The 18,255-nt window shown below is 38.9% G+C and overlaps 1 protein-coding gene across 2 annotated transcripts in view; it reads right to left on the bottom strand.

Annotated features, from left to right (window-relative positions):
* Nucleotides 1–5,835: 5,835 nt before the first annotated feature.
* The window catches only part of RRAS2 (RAS related 2), a 73,912-nt gene continuing 61,492 nt past the window's right edge, over nucleotides 5,836–18,255 (bottom strand). For both annotated transcript variants that reach the window (XM_039251836.1, XM_039251837.1), the window contains exons 5-6: nucleotides 9,580–9,698; nucleotides 5,836–7,363 (exon numbers count right to left, since the gene is read on the bottom strand). In XM_039251836.1, coding sequence (XP_039107767.1) covers nucleotides 7,276–7,363; nucleotides 9,580–9,698 — 207 coding nt within the window. In that variant the 3' untranslated portion in view covers nucleotides 5,836–7,275. The remainder of the gene's footprint in view (nucleotides 7,364–9,579; nucleotides 9,699–18,255) is intronic.

Raw genomic sequence — 18,255 nt, 5'->3', positions numbered from 1 at the left:
AGAAAGAAAGAAAGAAAGAAAAAGAAAGAAAGAAAAAGAAAGAAAGAAAGAAAGAGTCTGTATTTTTAGGAGGCAAGCAACCCCTACTGTGTGCTCTTTGCCTGGAATTCCCTACCCCATCTAGGAAGTCCGAAGGGCTGGAAAAACCCTGGATCGGCTGCTGCCTTCCTCACTACCTTATCGCAGCCTGAGAACTTCCACCAACTTGTTACTATCCTACGGGGAGAGGCAAACACTGAACGCAGATGTTTAGAAACGTTTAGAGTGATTGGACATTGCCAGTATAGCCAAGAGGGTGATTACTTTTCTGGTAGTTGATTTTTTAACTAACTTTACATTTAGCAAAGCTATCATTCCACAGCAGCAGAGAGGAGTAATTGTTCACACTGGCCATTCGCCTCAGAAGCAAGCACAGAGCCGCGCCACACTCACTCCCCCATCAGAGAGGGATGCCGGCCCGCAAAGTGTCAGCCTCTAAATCTCTCCAGACCCTAAGTGTCCACATGGCAATACCTACTTGCAGGCTTGTCCACCTACCTATGATTAGGTACCAGGCCCTGGCTCTTCCTGCTCCTCTAACATCCTATCAAGGAAGAGAACTGCCCCCATCACTCTCTGATTTTGCCACAGAACTTCTTAGAATGGTAGCCCACAGGTCTTCCATTTCCTCACACTCTAGTCACACCATGATCGCTATAATCTGGTTGCCACCACCAGCTGACTGACACGAAACCTTCCAAGTTACCAGCAAACATCTACGCAATCTTACTCTTCCCCCCGCCCCCCGCCCCCGCCCCCAGTCTTTTACAGCACTCAAGGCTCTGGACATCCCTTCTGCTCCTTTCACAATAGCCTCCTGGTTCTCTCCAGTTTCTGACTGCTTCTCTTGACTTTTTGCTGCCTTTTAAGCTTTTATCCCCAAGTGTTCATTTTCCACCCCCAAAAGTTTTCCCCTTGGTTCTTCTAATAAACTCTTTCTACTTCTATCCACTCCCACCTGTTCAATCATCAGCTCAAAACAGATGACTTCCAAATCTGCACTTGCAGCCCTAGCCTCTTCTTTGGAGCTCCAATCCCCATTCCCAAATGCCTCCTGGACGAATCCCTGTATGTAAGTGCTACAATCACCATCTATTTCTGTCACTAGAGGGATGCCCGTGTGTCTTATTTATCGACCAAATGGTTTAGCTGCAAATGCCAGGCAAGGTGGGTAAAGCAGTGTACACAGCAGACATGGGTCTGCCCTCACAGAGCCTGTGATACTCAAGTATAGACCAGACAGGATGGACAGAATCGTCACAGCTGCCTCCGTGTCCCTAAGTAAATACAGGGCACCGTGCCGTTGTGGTGGGCTGGTCAAAGAGGGCTCTCTGAACAGGTGGCATCTAAATTAAAAAACAAATGGATGAAACAGCTAATTGGAGCAGTCAAAGGAAATCAACAGTCTGGGAAATACCAGCATCCTATAGAGTGTAAAACAGCAAATCAGCCTGAATGTGAGAAGCAAGGAGATGACAGACCTCACAAGGGGCTGTCTTTGTGCACTATGGTAAGGAATTCGGATACTGGTCCAAGTGCACTGAGGTGATGACAGATTTTAAGCAGTAGTGTAACATTTAATTTATGGCCTGTATTTACAGAACAGCTTTGTGGGGGCAAAATGCAAATAAAAAGACTGCTTCAAAGGCCAGTGAAATAATGTGGCTGGCAGAACAAATTGGAAAGGCAGAGATTCCATGACTCCAGTATCCTCCTACCTGACCACCCTTCCCCAAACCCGCACTTCTCCGTCATTCATACTACCACCCGATCCAGCCACTCCCTGTTCAGAGTCCTTGGCAGTTCCCCACTACATACAGAAGGGCCACCCTATTTAAAGCTCTCCACAATCCGAGCCCCGTCTACTTTACCATTATTTTTTCCCACTGCACTTGAAATCCTTTTAGATTAAGGTTCCAATACCAGAATACTCCCTGCATTCTGCCAAAATGTGTCTTTGCCCAGGCTTTTCCCCCAGCCTTTCCACCACCTCACTCCTCTCCTCTCCTCCCCATCTCAAATCCCACCAATCCATCAAGTTCTGGCTATAGCACCGCTTCTAACTAAGAAGCTCCCTCAGATTTTCCAGAAAGAACATACACCATCTGCTCGACTGGACAGCTTTGTGCACACTTTTCATTCTGCCTCAACTGCAGCCCCAGTATTTTTCTCACTCATAACTTTTCTCCATTAGATACCAAATAGTTTGTAGGAAGGAAAAGCTCCACAACCATTTCCCAGAACACCTAATGAAGTCTTGCAGAAAGCCATCTGTTCAAATTAAAATACCTTGTTTCTAAAAAACTCCTTGAAGCTTTCCATGCAGTTAGTGACTAAATACTCTCAAGTGGTCAAGCGCTATTGAAAGTAACTACTTTATCATCTCCTCCTATTCACCTGCCAGTTACCTGTTTAATAGTATCATTTATGTCGAGGAATGGGAAAAGAAATAAAATTAAGATTAGTGAAAAGTCAGAAGAGGAACAAGCTAGACCTGAAGTATATACAACCTCATTACAGCGAATCTTGTAAGTCAAATGAGAGGGGCCCCAGGGTGATTCAGTCAGTTGAGTGTCTTGACTCTAAATTTCGGTTCAGGTTATGATCTCACAGTCGTAAGATCACGCAGAGCCTGCTTGGGATTCTCTCTCTCCATCTCTGCACCTTCCCCACTTGCTTGCACGCTCTCTCTCACCTCACTCACTCTAAAAATAAACATTTTTTTTAAATCAAATACTAAAGGAACCACTTTATATTATAAAACTTTGGGGTACCAAATTTAGAGGAATCATCAGTGTAAGATGTATGCCAACAGGGCATAATGTCCAATCCTGAAATACTGTAAATCCCTAAACAAATATAAAGACAAAATTAAATTTATGACTATCAATTCAGGAAATCCTGTTTGAAGGAATTTTCACATATATAGAGAAAAGAGGTTCTGAAGTTGGGAATGTAACCTCAAATGCCAAATGTGCTATAGAGCAAGATTGGCAAACCGTGGCCCACAGATCAAATCCAATCTGCCATCTGTTGTTGTACAGAATGGTTTTTACAATTTTAAATGAATTTTTTTAATTCAAAGGATGATTAACATTTCATGACATGAAAATGATATGAAATATAAATTTCAGTGTCCCCACATAAAGTTTTATTGGAACACAGCCACGTTCATTTGTTTATAGATTGTTTATGGCTGCCTTGGTGCCACAATGGCAGAGGGGAGTAGATGGAACAGAGACCATATAGCCCACAAAACCTAAGCGGATACTTATATTTACTATATGGCCCTTTATAAAAAATGTTTGCCAATCCACCAGCTACACAATAAAAAAAAAAAAAAAAAAAAAAAGAGGTCCTACAGGCAAGGACTTATTCATGCCATGAGACTGCCATTCTTTGTGAAAAACGATTTGAAATCAGATTTCAAGGGCTACAAGGCACCTCTGACTGTATGATGGATATCAAATGTGAGAGACTTCAGCTTCTGATGGAAAGTAGCAGGCGCAGGGCGCCTGGGTGGCTCAGTTGGTCCTACTACTACTAAGTAGTAGGACTCAGGGCATCCTACTTTGGCTCAGGTCATGATCTCACAGTTTGTGGGTTAAGGCCCTGCGTCGGGCTCTGTGTTGACAGCTCAGAACCTGGAACCTGTTTCAGATTCTGTGTCTCCCTCTCTCTCTGACCCTCCCCTGCTCATGCTCTCTCTCTCCCTCTCTTAGAAATAAATAAAACATTAAAAAAATTTTTTTTAAAAAGTAGCAGGAGCAGATTTACCCTCCTACCTTAGACAATCAGAAAACTGGAGTTAATATGTGAAACACCTATTTTCAGCCATCCTACACCAGGCAGCGTAGGACTACCATCCCTGATGGAAGAGAATCAAAAAGGTAACCCTTAAGATTGCCCTGATTTTCTGCCTAGAGGCACACTGCAGATTGTAGAGGGGATGGGGGATTCCAAGCAGGGTATAATTGTTTTCCTATGCTTAAAAGACAGATACTGGAAATCTGTCCCAGATACTAGGAGTTTGAGGCAGGTTAAAGTTGCAGGACAAAGTTCTGGAGGGGAAGTAGCTACACAGAAAAAAAAGAACTCCAAAAATATGCCCATGGTCACCCAGTCTTTGCTTGATATTAATTTATGCATGTATAGGATGAAACTCCAGAGGCCGGGCAAAGAATGACCCAGGAGCTATGGACAGAATGGTTCCACAGAGCTCACACAATCTGAGAATTGTTTGGTTTCCATTAGCCAAATTAGAGGGTGCTCACTGATTATGCAGGGCATTCAGCAGAATGAGCCACACCTTAGTAGTAGAGCTAACCCATCCGGGGAGGGGGGCAGGGAGGTTACTTGAGACTATATAAAGTGTAAAAGATCTGAAAGGATTAAACTGAACTACAGTTAATTACCAGATTAAAAAAAAAAAATCTTTAGATGAAGACAAGATCTAGGCACCCAATAACATAAAATACACTATGTCTAGCATCCAATCAAAACTTACTAGACATGCAAAAAAAAAAAAAAGGATGTGACCCATAGCTAGAGAATAGTCAATAGAAACAGATCCAAAAATTATACAGATAATGAGTTCCAAAGACAAGAACTTTAAAATAGCCATTATTACCATGTTCAAATATTCAAAGCAGCCTTTCTTAATTCTCCCAAGGATGGTACACAGCTAGAACCACTCTGGAGAGAAGTTAATTCATGGCACACCACAGATAGATATGGCATTAGGCTGATTCTCTGGGAACTCAGTTGAAGAGGGGCTCGATACGAGAAATACATGAGCATAATGAGAGAAATGGAAAATGTAAAAAAGAACCAAATAGAACCTCTACAGAAAAATTAAAAGAAAACACAAGGTCTGAAATGAAAAATTCATTAAATGTGATTAATAACAGATTAAATAACTATAGAAGAAAAGGTTAGGGAACTTGAAGATGTAGCAATAAAGAGTATTCAAATCAAAGAAAAGAAGAAAAAGTAAATTGATGTAACAAAATTTAACCTTCAAATTGCATTGCTACAAATCACCTATTCAGAATAAAATAAAAGGTTTCCCATTAAATCTGCTTATTATGTAGACAGTCTGTTACCTACGAAAATTTTCCCAAGGTGCCTGGGCAGTTCAGTCAGTTAAGTGTCCAACTCTTGATTTCGGCTCAGATCATGATCTCATGGTTGTGAGACTGAGCCCCTTGCCGGGCTCTGTGCTGACATCATGGAGCCTGCTTGGGATTTTCTCTCTCTCCTCTCTCTCTGCCCCTCTCTAGCTCATATGCACATGTTCTCTCTCTCTCTCTCCCCCCGTCTCTCTCTCTCAAAATAAAAAGAAATAAACATTAACAACAACAAAAATTCCCAACTGAAAGTCCTAACAAAGGCATGTGATGGTGCTAGAATATCAAAACCCACAGGATAAATACAATACCTTCCTGGGCAGTAATTTTCATTAGTATTCAAATAAGTGTGTGTGCTTTGCCTCAGCTGCTTTAGGCTTCGTCTTCAGAGGGTATATGTGCATGTACTGACCCTCCTCTCTCTTTTAGATATGGGGTTTCTGTCAGGAGTACTTCATAGAAAAAGTTTAAGAAATGCTCACTTAATATTCGGGAAACTCCTAAGAACACCATGCCATTCATTTCAAGTTCACCTGCTAAATATTGACTTTTAGATTCGACCCCTAAGGCTCGGTTGGGAAATGGCACAGGGCTAGCTACTAAATTAGGTCTCTTCCAACACTCATTCCTTTGAGAAACCACCCAAATAACAAGTCATCAAGCCTTCTCTTGTGATAACAGATCAGTTTTAATTCTAGCACCTGAAGCTATACAAGGGTTTGCTTTATCAACTTCACGGGGCTGTTGTACACATTCAGTAAAGTGACAACCGTGCAATACCACTTAGTATCCCACCGTCAGGAACACACTTCTGAATTGCTGAAAACACAATCCACAAAATTAAAAACAAAACTCAGAAGCCATCCACAGTTATACTAATTGTCAATTCAAAGTTTTACACTTACTACTTGATAGAACAGTCAATACCTAGTACGGGATATCACAAGTGACTTCAGATTCTCACCCTGTTGTCATCTATGGAGGAGGTTTCTCAAGCAGGTGTGTGACTGGCCAAAGGTGGGTGCCCCCAGGACCAGGACCGCGACGGCAAGTACAGCGCTACCACAGTTTCTGTAGTTTTCACTGGTTTTTTTTTTCATTGTCAGTTAAAAGTGAACAGTGAGAATTAAATACTTATCTTTACATATACACAAGGTATGCTGTGAAAGCATATTTGCTTACAAACATATAAAAATACTTGTTAACTAGTTTGATAAGAAAATAATGTATAAAAGTATATAGCAAAAACATTAATCATCTCTGACCCCGGAAAGATCAATTCCGTATTTTATATTACAAACAAAAACAGTTTTAGTTCTTTTGAATCCCTTATCCAGAAATACTTGAAAAGGAAGACAGACAGAAATTATTTATTTTTACTCTCAACATGGCTGTGAAAAGAGTTAACTTAAAAAACCAAGAACATTGAAATGCCTAAATCCAGAATAAGTCCAAATATTTGGCCACAAAGAACATTATTATCATCTTTCGGAGTGGAGCTGTAATAAAGGCTTTATATGCAGTTTTTAATCTATAAACGTAACAGGCATTTTGGTATTTTGGCCACTGGAAAACAAAGGCTGTAGCATCGGTAAAGGTCTGAGATGTCTCACTTTTGTGGATTCAATTCTGTGTACTTAAGATTAACTAAAGTTGACATCAAAATTTTTAGAGATAGGCAAAACTTCACATTTAAAAACAACTCGTTTCTATTTAGAGTAACAATAGGCAATATGATTCCAGAAGTTAAAAGTTATTTCACAACCTATGACTTCAGCTTGGCAAACAGCTTAGGTTCCAAAACTGATTCATCCCTATTAAAATGTAAGCCCTTAAAAAAAAAAAATGTGTCTATGTATGTAGATCATTATTTTTAAGAAATCAGATAATCTTTGAAGCAGCCTTAGTGTTTCCTTTAAATGTGTCTTGAAATGACCATAGGATTAGCTTCACGGAAAGGATTAGCCAGCTTCTTGGTCTAAGGCTACCACGGTGATCATTTGTCTAAGGCTAGAAAGGTACCAACACGATGTGATGTAAACCATAAGGAGAGGAGGAGAAGATGAGGGCTTTTCCTGGCAGTTGGTAGCTAAAATTCAAGGGATTCTTAGAAAATGACACAATGGCAGCCTTTCTTGTCTTTTTCTTTCCGTGTTGGTTCTGGTGAAGGAGGACATTCCTGCTCTTGAAATTTCCTGTAAGACAGAAAAATGTATGTTTAATCGCCCTGCTGGTAACACATTATTACAAACATATTATCTTTGGACAAGTCTAGTTTATGTGCATATGCTTCTCGATGTTGAATTTCAACTGGGAAATCGGAGCAAATCTCGGGGAAAAAGGTACAGATGTTTCAACACTAGAATAAAGCAGAGCCATTTGAGCTCCACTGACAGGTGAGTCTTGAATCAGATGCAATACAGAACCCAATGACCTCTAAGTTCCCTTCCCAATGTGAAACTCCATGACAGTAAGGTATACTTAAGAAGAGGCATCCAGGGGCGCCTAGGTGGTTCAGTCAGTTAAGTATCTGACTCTTGACTTAGCCTCAGGTCATGATCTCCCAGTCTGAGATGGAGCCCTATATCAGGCCTGCTTAGGAGTCTCTCTCGTTCTGCCCCCTCCCCTGCTAGCACTCTCTCTCTCAAAATAAATAAGTAAACATTTTTAAAAAATAAGCAACCATTGCTAGAGTAAAATATAAAGTACATACCCATACGAGGTACACAGTTTCTGTTCCTGTTTTGCCACTTACTAGCTACAAGTCAGCATTAGACAAATTAGCTGACCTCTGTGAACCTCGGTTTTCTAGAAGAGAATAATAAAACTCTACCTTTCACAGTTGCTATGAGGGTTAAACATGATCTTGTTATGTTTAAAGGCCTACCAGTGGCTGGCATTTAAAAAAAACAAAAACAAAAAACAAAAAAAACTCCCCTAGGAGTACCTGGCTGGCTCAGTGGGTAGAGCCTGTAACTCTTGATCTCAAGGTCATGAGATCACGCCCCTGTTTAGGTGTGAAGCCTACTTAAAATTAAAATTAAAATAATTTTTTAGTTGCCTCTTCTACCCACTTCTCCAGATTAACTGATGGATTTGGACATAGATTCTGAGTATCAAAACCAAGGACAAAATATTCAAAAGGCAGTAAAAGTTATTTTAAGAAAATAATGGTTTGTGTGCGCATGCCCACATTAAAATACATAACAAAACTTAACATCTTAACCACTTTTAAGCATACAGCCCAGTGGTATTAAATATATTCACAATGTTACTACTGCCACCATCCACCTCCAGAACTCTTTCCATCTTGCAAAACTGAAACTCTGTATTCACTCAAAAATAATGGAACTTTTAACAAACTACTAAAAAACCAAGAACTATAATCTTTACTTTTCTTTCCCCACAAAGAAAATGCCCAGGCAAGGGGTTAAAGAAGTACAAGAAGCTCATAGCCCCGATGTCGATTCACCTTATATACACCATTATACCAGCTCACTCCAAGTATGTCAAGCAGAGAGACCTGCAGATCTAGTGAGCCCAAGGTGAAGTAGGCGCCAAGCCACCATGGCTAAAAATAATCTAATCAAACCCCTCCCACTATACAGCGACTCAATCTTTCTCACACAGAAACTAACTCTGGGCCACCTGCCCTTCGCCTCAAGCTTCCTGGAACCATTAACACTTTCTGAACCGCAGGGGCCTTCTAGGCCAGCGGAACAGAAAAGAACAGAAAAACCCTTTGTTTTGTGGGATATCATACTTCGCACCCTGAATGGGAGCACCTCATTATCTCCCTACCCGGCTCCCGGCTCCCCCGCAGGCTGGGAGGAGGTGGGTAAGAAGCAAAGCCTAAGAACACAGGCTCTGGAACCAGAGACACAGAGTCAAGTCCCAGCCCTGCCGTGTAAACTGAAACTCTGAGCAAGTTAACTAACCTCTCTATACCTGCTCTCTCATCCAAAAGTGGGGATAAATGAAAGTATTTCGCTTACTGGGTCGTGAGGAAGTTTAAATGTAATAACACAGGTAAAGTATTAGACACAGTACCTAGCAGAGTTCTCCACTCAAACGTTAGCTGTTGTCATCCCTATCTCCCTACCACTGATACCACTGAAAGTAGTATACGTTGTTTTTTTCTAAATCCCTTTGTGTACTCTCTACTTCAATATAATTAAATTTGGCTTTATATGTAGGAAGTTCCTAGTATACGATAAGTACTTAATTAAAATTTTTAACCCACCACGCGCAGTGACTCCTAGCACAGAAGCACTCTTATATACAATTTACTCTTTCTTACTGAAAACATTTAATGGCAATTTCTTCCTTAGTTAATGGTTTTAAAAAGCACAGTGTGATTACTTGTCAAATTCAATAAATTAAAATAACTTCTAAGACATGTTTCACTTACCTTATAACCCGGACCAGTTCATGGAAAGCTTGATCTACATTCATCCTAATCTTTGCTGACGCCTCCATGTATGTTACCTTAAGCTGTCGGGCTAACTGCTGTCCTTCTTCCTGTGTTACCTGAAATTCCAAGAGTTGTATCTGAGGTGCATAATTAAAAATCAGATCTGCTCCATCTAACCCTCTAGTCACAGACTGCACTCCTAATCCAGCCAGAGGCCAAGTTGATTTCTCATAAGACAAACCAAGACATTGAAAAGCTCAATACATACGGAAGCCCAGCTCTGAAGAACATGCTTGTGACCAAATATTACCATGTCTTTAATATTCTAGTCTGTTGATTACTTCAAAAGTATTAAGTACAATGGTGATAATTCTGGTAAGGAAAAGTACAAGGTGTGTATTGTGTGTATAACCTTGTTGGGCAGGTCAGGGAAAGCTTCTCTGAGGAATGACATTTAAACTAAGAACCAAATAAAGAACATGGAGTTAGTTAGCGGTGGGATAAGAGTGTATCCCTGACCAAAAAAAAAGAGGCCTGTGTGAGGGCTGTGGGGAGCAGAGTTACCAGGTTCCAAGTACTAAAAGAAGTCTAGAAAAGCTAAAATACATCAAGGCAAGAGAGAAAACCACCAGGAACGGGTGAGGATGAAGAGGACAGAAGCCTTCCTCGTCTCTGCACTCCCCAGTACCCGGTACATGAGAGACACTCCATAAATGTGAGAAAAAATAATGATTATGATCACAACGGCTTTCTTATATTAAGACAAGAAGCGTAGCAGAGGCGATGACCTAAAAGAGGAGGCCAGTTAGAAAGATAAAATGAAAACATTACCCTACACATTTTCAATGTAAATGTTGAAGTAGTGATATTTACTTAAAACTGTCAAACTACATTTATACAGTGAATGAAAAATATCTTTCTAAAAGAATGACTTTTATTGGTGTCTTTGCCACAAAAGTAAACACCTGCAGAAAAGTTAGAAAATGTAAATTGAGGAAGGGAATAGATTCAGGAACCTATCTCCCATTGAGAACACACTCTTCCGGTCTCTCTTCAATGATAGACATTTTTCTCTACAAAAAGAGGAACATGATTTTTGGAAATCTGTTAAACTCACTTATCTGGGTGTTCTTTTGTAAATTCCATATGTGTTTGTACATGAACAATCATGTCATTTACTAATAAAGACAATTTTGTTGCTTTCTGATATGGATACCTTTCTTTTTCTGGCTTTACCTCACTGCATAGACCATTCACTGCAGCGACAGCAGCATTCACACCTCTACCATTAAGCCCATTATTAGTTGTAGGGTTTCACTGCAGATCCCTTTTATCATGTTAACAAAGTTTCTGCTATTTCATTTGTAAAGAGTTTTTTAACAGTATGTTGAATTTTCTTAAATCTTTTTTCTGCATCTGCTGAGATCACAAATTTTCCACATTAGTCTGTTAACCTGGTGAACTCTGTTCATTCATTTTTGTCTGTTAAATCAACACTGCATTTCTGGAACAGACCCCACCTGAGTGATGATGCATTGTCCTTTTCATACACTACACTGTTAAATTCTATTTACTAAAATTTTAAGAATTTTTACATATATGTTTGCAAGAATTATTGGACTGTAGTTTTCTTAAATCTTTGGCTTTAGTATCAGAGTAATGCTGGCTTCATATAAGAAATTGGAAAGAATTCTCTCAGCTTCAATATTCTGGAACACTTTCAGCAAAATCAGTTTGGTATAATTCACCAGTGAATCCATCTGGACCTGGGGTTTTCTCTGAGGGAAGGTTTTTATAACCAGTTGAATTTATATTAGAGATACAGTACTATTAGGGTTATCTATATTTTTTTCTTGAGTTTCGATATTTTGTGCACCTTTTAAGAAGTGTCTATTTCTTCTAACTTGTTGAATTTATTGGTATAAAGTTTCTTTAGTACTATGGTATTTCTTTTTATAATATTTATTATATTTTCAATGTCTTTAATATCTGAAGTGATGGTATCCCTCCTATTACTGATATTGGTACTTTGTGTCTTTGCTTTTTTTAACCTGGTTATTCTGGCTAGATTTGTCATTTTGATCTTCTAAAAACTAGATTTATCTTTCTATAATTTTTCTATTTTCAATTTTGTTAATTTTCATTCTTTATTATTTACCTTCTTCCAATTACTTCTAATTTGCTCTTTTTCTTCCAGTTTCTTGAAGTAGAATTGAGACCTTTCCTTTTCTAATATAACCAATGCTATGAATTTCTCTATAGTTTCCTCTTTAGTAGCATCCCAAATTTTGATACGTTGTGTTTTAATTATTCAATTCATAATACTTTGTCATCTCCCTTTTGATCATTTCTTTATAACAAGGGTAAATTAGAACTTTGTTGGTTTCCTCATATTTAGAGGTTTCCTAGCTATGTTCTCTTAACTGATTTCCAAATTAATCCTCTATCATGGTCAAGAAACATACCTGGTTTCACCCGAATCCTTCTAAATTTATTGTTCTTATTTCAAAATAATGTGTATTTTGCTACTGTTGGGTGGGGCAGTCACTAAATGCTAGAATTAATTTGTTCAACATTGTTGTTCAAGCCACCTATATCCTTACCGGTTTTCTTTCTACTCAATTATTGAAAGGGGTGTTGAAAATTCTGACTATTAAATGTGAACATGTCAATTACTCTTTGCAGTTCTTTCAATTTTGCTTTAAGAATTCTGAAGTTGTGGTGTGCCTGGGGGGCTCAGTCAGTTTAGTGTCCAACTCTTGGTTTGGCTCAGGTCATGATCTCAAGGTTTGTGAGTTTGAGCCCCATGTCAGGCTCTGTGCTCATAGTTCAGACCTTGGAGCCTGCTTCAGGTTCTGGGTCTCGCTCTCTCTGCCCTCCCCCACTCATGCTCTGATTCTCTATCAAAAATAAACAAACTTTAAAATCAGAATCTTGGAGGATGTTATTCAATATATAGATGCTTAGGATTGTTGTGTCCTGTTTTTTTTTTTTTTTAATGTTTTATTTATTTCTAGGAGAGAGAGAGAGAGCGAGAGAGCAGGGGAGGGTCAGAGAGAGAGAGTCACAGACTGAAACAGGCTCCAGGCTCTGAGCTGGCAGTCAGCACAGAGCCCTACGCGGGGCTCGAACCCACGAACCACGAGATCATGACCTAAGCAAAAGTCGGATGCTTAACCAACTAAGCCACCCAGGCGCCCCTGTCCTGTTCTGTTCTTAATGAATTTTTCATTATAAAACAATCCTCTACTCCTGGTAGGGTTTTGGTTTTTGTTTTGTTTTTTCTCTGTAACTGACTTAGTCTGATATTTATATTGCTACTTCAACATGTTTTCCATTAGTATCAGCATTGGTATAGCTTCACTTTTAACCTATTTGTGTCTTTTACACTAAAAGTAGATTTTTTTTTTTTTAAATTTATTTCTAAGAGAGACAGAGAGAGAGAGAGAGAGAACAGGGGAGGGTCAGAGAGGGAGGGAGACACAGAATCTGAAACAGGCTCCAGGCTCTGAGCTGGCTGTCAGCACAGAGCCTGATGCGGGGCTCAAACCCATGAGATCATGACCTGAGCCAAAGTCGGATGCTTAACCGACTGAGCCACCCAGACGCCCCTGAAAGTAGATTTCTTGTAGACCTTGCTTTTTTATCCAATTTGACAATGCCTTTTAACGGAGGCGTTCATACTATTTACTATCATGATTACTGTCATCACTGAATCATCATCTTGATAGGTTTCCTATTCATCCTATTTGTTCTTTGATCTGCTTACTCTTTTTCTATCTTCTTCTAAGTTAACTATATTGCTCTTATGATTCCATTTTATCTCCTTTGTTAGCTACTGAACTACATATCATGTTATTTTAATGACTGCCTTAGAGTTTATAATAACAGTTTTCACTCGTCACAGTTCAAATGCATTGTGCCCATTCATGTACAGTGTAAGAACCTTACTACAGTAGTACATTTCTCTCTCCCACATTTTATGATCTTTTACCTCACAATGGATTGTTACCTTTTTTTTACTTTAAACATCCGGATTATATTTTAAAGAGATAAATAATAACAAAAGTAATTTATATTTATCCACATAATTGCCATTTCTGGTGTTGTTGTTTTTTTTTAAATATAGATCTAGATTGTTGATATTTGGTATAATTTTCCTTCTTTTTACATTTCTTGTAATGCAGGTCTGCTGGTAATAAATCTTCTCTTCTTACCTTCTGCAGATTTGTGGAGTATTTCACCTTCAAATTTTTTGAAACAAATGTTTAATGGGTATTTAGTTCTAGAGGAGTTTTCTTCTCTCAGTACTTGAAAGATGTTGTGTCACTATCTTCTTCCACCTTGAGTCATTCATTGCCCGTGAGAAACAGTGATGACCGCTGCCATCCTATCTTCGTTCCTCTGCATGTAATAGTTTTCTTTTCCCCTAGTTATCTGTCACATTTTATCTTTTTCTCTGGTTTTAAACAATTCCATTATAATGTGTCTCGCTCTAACTTTCTTCATATTTCTTATGTTCGGAGTTTGTTGAGCTTCTTAAGTATGCATTTTACACTTTTCATCAAATTTAGACATTTTCCAGCTATTACTTCTGGCTATTAATCTCATCCAGGGTATTTTTCATCTCAGACACTGTGGTTTCAATTTCTACCAAGTTTGATTTTGATCTTTCTCCATCTTCCATGTCTTTCCCTAACATACTCAATTTTCAGTCTTTCCTCTAGCTTCTTGACTGTATGGAATATAGTCAAAAGAACTGTTTAAGGCTCACTAGTTCTATCCTGTGTCATTTCTGGGTCTGTTTCTACTCCTTGTTTTTTTCCTTAGTATGAGTCATATTTTCCTGCTTCTTGCTTGGTAGTTTTTGAGTGGATGCCTGGGAACTAGACTTTGACCTACTGGGTTCTGGAATAGTTTGTATTCCTATAAATATTCTTGAGCATTCTTCTGGGATGCAGCTATTTGGCAACTGCAATCCTTTTTCCTCCGTAGTACCAGAACAGAATTCATCTAGAGCCAATTTTGCCCTCCTATGACTGGAACAAAACCTTCTGATTACACTACCCAGTACCCCAAGAACTAATGACATTTTTCACTCTGGCTAACTAGAACAGAAATTATTACTGGCCCTATTTGAGCTCAAGGTATTGTTCCCTCTAATCTTTTAAGGTCGCTTATTCTCCCAATTTAATATTTCATTTCTAAACTTCAGCAACTCTGTACAGTATCATCAGGTTATTCTATTAATGCATACATCTAATAATTACAATGCTTCCCAAGAGTTGATATTGTGTTGTGCTCCAAAAGGGCAGCAGGCAGGTTCTACACAGCACTGGTATACCCAAGTTTTTGTAATTTTTAAACTTTCCTGCGCCTCTTCAAAATAGCTTAGGCACCATAAGGCCTATGGTTTTGAAATATAAATCAATCAAATCAAGCAAGCAATTAACAACTAGTGAGGAAGCCAAGTAAGAAAAGAAAGCTCCACAGATGCCAATTTAAAAAAGACAATTCTTATTTTAATTTGACATGGGAAATTCCTTCCCACAGAAAAATACCACCAAAAAAAAAAAAAATTCCTTCCTACAAAAAAATGTCACAAATTCTGTTCCTTCTCCCTGGGATGCTATTCCTTCTCTCTCAAGTCCATACTCTTAATTTGTTCCTTAGTAATACTTCAAGACCCAAGCAATCAATAACTTCCCCCTTAGTGCTGATTGAATTTTCAAACAGCACCCCAGAACTCCCATCATGCCCTACAGTGAACAAAACACACTACACTCCAATTTTTAGTTTTGCTTTTTCTCACTCTGCCACCATCACATCCCTTGTAGCTAGGGAGGAAGGCATATTTGTCTTTGTATATCCAGAGCCTAGAAGAGTGCATAGTAGTTAATGAAATAAAACATACGTTAAGTAAACTGAGTATGACCAATCAAATAAGTAAATCTTGAAATAAAAGATACAGGAAGAAAAATAAAAATTAACATGAGACCAGTAATCTCAATAATTATTAATATAACTGGGGATGGGATATATATGTCCTCAAAAATTTTGCTATTTGTCTTTTAGAGCAATTGTTCCTCAAAAAGGCACCTTGTCCCACCCCTCCTGCATAATGCAATTCAGCTAGAAATGACAAATGACCTATCTTTATACATAGTAAGAAAAATTAATGAATTAATGACCTGCATGGTAAAATAATCTCAATGCTAAGATTATCTATGTGCCTCATTTATTTATTTTTAAAACATTGTCTCACATCACTGTCTTCCAGGAATCAAGGTCAGCCAAGTTTGTACATACATTTCTGGTCAAGAAATCTCTAACCACATATAGAGCTGCTTTTGAGCTTACTGGTGTAGCATTATTTTAACTAAGAAGTAGAAACAGCACTGTTACCATCAGAGCAAGTAAACACAAAAATGAACAAAAAAGAGCATCACACAGAACAAAGCCACAGCTTTGTGAAGCCAGAATCAACAGAAGACTGAAAGCTACACAAACAAGGATTTCCTAGACGTTCCCCAACCCAGAGAATTCTATAAAGATACCACATACTAAACTTTACCTCTTGGATATTTTAATTCTGTGGGTCAGCACTACCCAGAAATGTTCTATTTTAAACAACAAAGGTGAGTCTGATATAACAAATTCACAGATCTACATTTGGGAACCTCCAGTGAGCCTTTACACTTCAAAGGCATGAATGAATATTAACAGATATCCACAACAATGAGTATATCTAGTAATATGTATTTCCAAATAGAGAGGAGCAAAATAGAGGGCAATTTTATCCAACAAACTGGGTTTACTAGGATTAGACCAAAACATTTGCAATACTCACTTAGGGATGCTTCTAGTCAATAAATAACCTAAGTTTACAGAATCAAAACTTGTTTTGTGTTGTTGTTTTTTCCCTCCAAAATGCCTATTGTATAGAAAGAATCATCAAATTACCATCACATCTTGATTCATTCAAGATGCCTTGAATCATTCATTCAGCAAATATTTATTGAGTGTGTATCTTGGTTCTATGTGCTAAGGACAAAGCAAAACTGGTTGAAACTGAGAAGCCCTCATGCCACTTACATTCAACAGTTTCCAAATCTTTAGATGCAGACACAGCACAAACAGGTAAAGCAAGAAGAGGACCCTTACTCTACTGCTGGGGGCAGGGGGAGTCTTTCTTCTGGGAGGCTACAGGGGAATACTGTGGTCAAGGTACTAACAGAGAGTGTGGGGGTTAGTACACTTAGGCATTATCCTAAGTGTAATGGGTACCCTTTCTCAAATTAACAGTGGCCACTAGCACCTGACAAGGGGAAAAAGAGAGGGGAAACTAAAGTAAGCCAAAGGAAGAAAGAAAGGGTAAACAAAAGAAAGCAAAACAGTCCATTTCTAGACAGGGCTGAGTCAAGGACAAGGAACTTGAAATCAGAGATACCATGAAGTCCACAATCCAAGCACACATACTGCTGTATTAAATTTCAGAAATTAGCATGCTATCATATTTACCTACTTTTACATTTTAGCAAGCACAAGCAAGTCAATTACCTGTGTTTTCTTCCTACATCTTTGACAGGATAAAATAATCAATGCTATCTCTAAGGGGCTAGGTATATGGTAACTTAACCATTCAAATTCCTTTTATTTAATGAAAGCTTCAGTCAGTTTGTTTTTTCTATTGTGTGTTATTAGTGTCTAGAAAAGGGTTCAATAAATATTGGATGGACAGATGGACGGATGGATGGGTGCATGGGTGGGTGGGTGTAAGAAGCAAATCCAGAGATACAGAAGCCAAAAGGAAGTAATAAACAAAAGCTCTTCTGGTTGACCTTCCCAGATGGGTTCAGAATCTCAGGAACCTGTAACAGGAATGCTGACCCACAAATTCAAAGAACATGGAGAACTGGCATTTGCTATGTAACAGAAAAGTGACAAGAAACTAGAAAAAGTCCGGGGTGCCTGGGTGGCTTAGTTGGTTAGGCGTCCGACTTTCGCTTAGGTCATGATCTCACGGTTCATGGGTTCGAGCCCCGCATCGGGCTCTGTGCTGACTGCCAGCTCAGAGCCTGGAGCCTGTTTCAGTCTGTGACCCCCTCTCTCTCTGACCCTCCCCTGCTCATGCTGTCTCTCTCTCTGTCTCCTAGAAATAAATAAAACATTAAAAAAAAAAAAAAAAAAAGAAAGAAACTAGAAAAAGTCCAAAGGATCGTGTCTAACACAAAGGCAGAAAAGAATGAACTGGGTCAGTAAGTAAGAGCAAGTCAGACTGGTTACTGAGTAAGAACTCCTTAGGGGTGATGACCAAAAAGTAAATATTTCTAAACAGGGGAAGAAATTCCTATGGATTCCCATGGCCTGTCCAGGCTGTTGGTAGAGCAAGTAAAGGTGGCAAGACATTATAGACAACACCCTTAATTCTAAAGAGACTTTAAAAAGGTAAAAACCTTTAGCACAGCACCTTAACTTCAAATGCACGGTGTGGTGCCCTCAACACTGGGAGGTAAGGTGGTCTTTGTACAACTAGAGCCTTAGTAGAAGGTGTACCTGAACCCTAAGATACCTGAGAGAGAGAAGGAAATATCAGAAATGGGAGGGAGGAGGCATACGTTAAGGTATCCCAGAGCTAAGTAAACAAAGTGTTTCAAAAATGAGAGTAGGAAC

Source organism: Hyaena hyaena, unplaced genomic scaffold, assembly GCF_003009895.1.
Source record: "Hyaena hyaena isolate Hyena2069 unplaced genomic scaffold, ASM300989v1 scaffold_401, whole genome shotgun sequence".
Lineage (NCBI taxonomy): Eukaryota > Metazoa > Chordata > Mammalia > Carnivora > Hyaenidae > Hyaena > Hyaena hyaena.
This window is presented reverse-complemented; position numbering and strand designations above follow the sequence as displayed.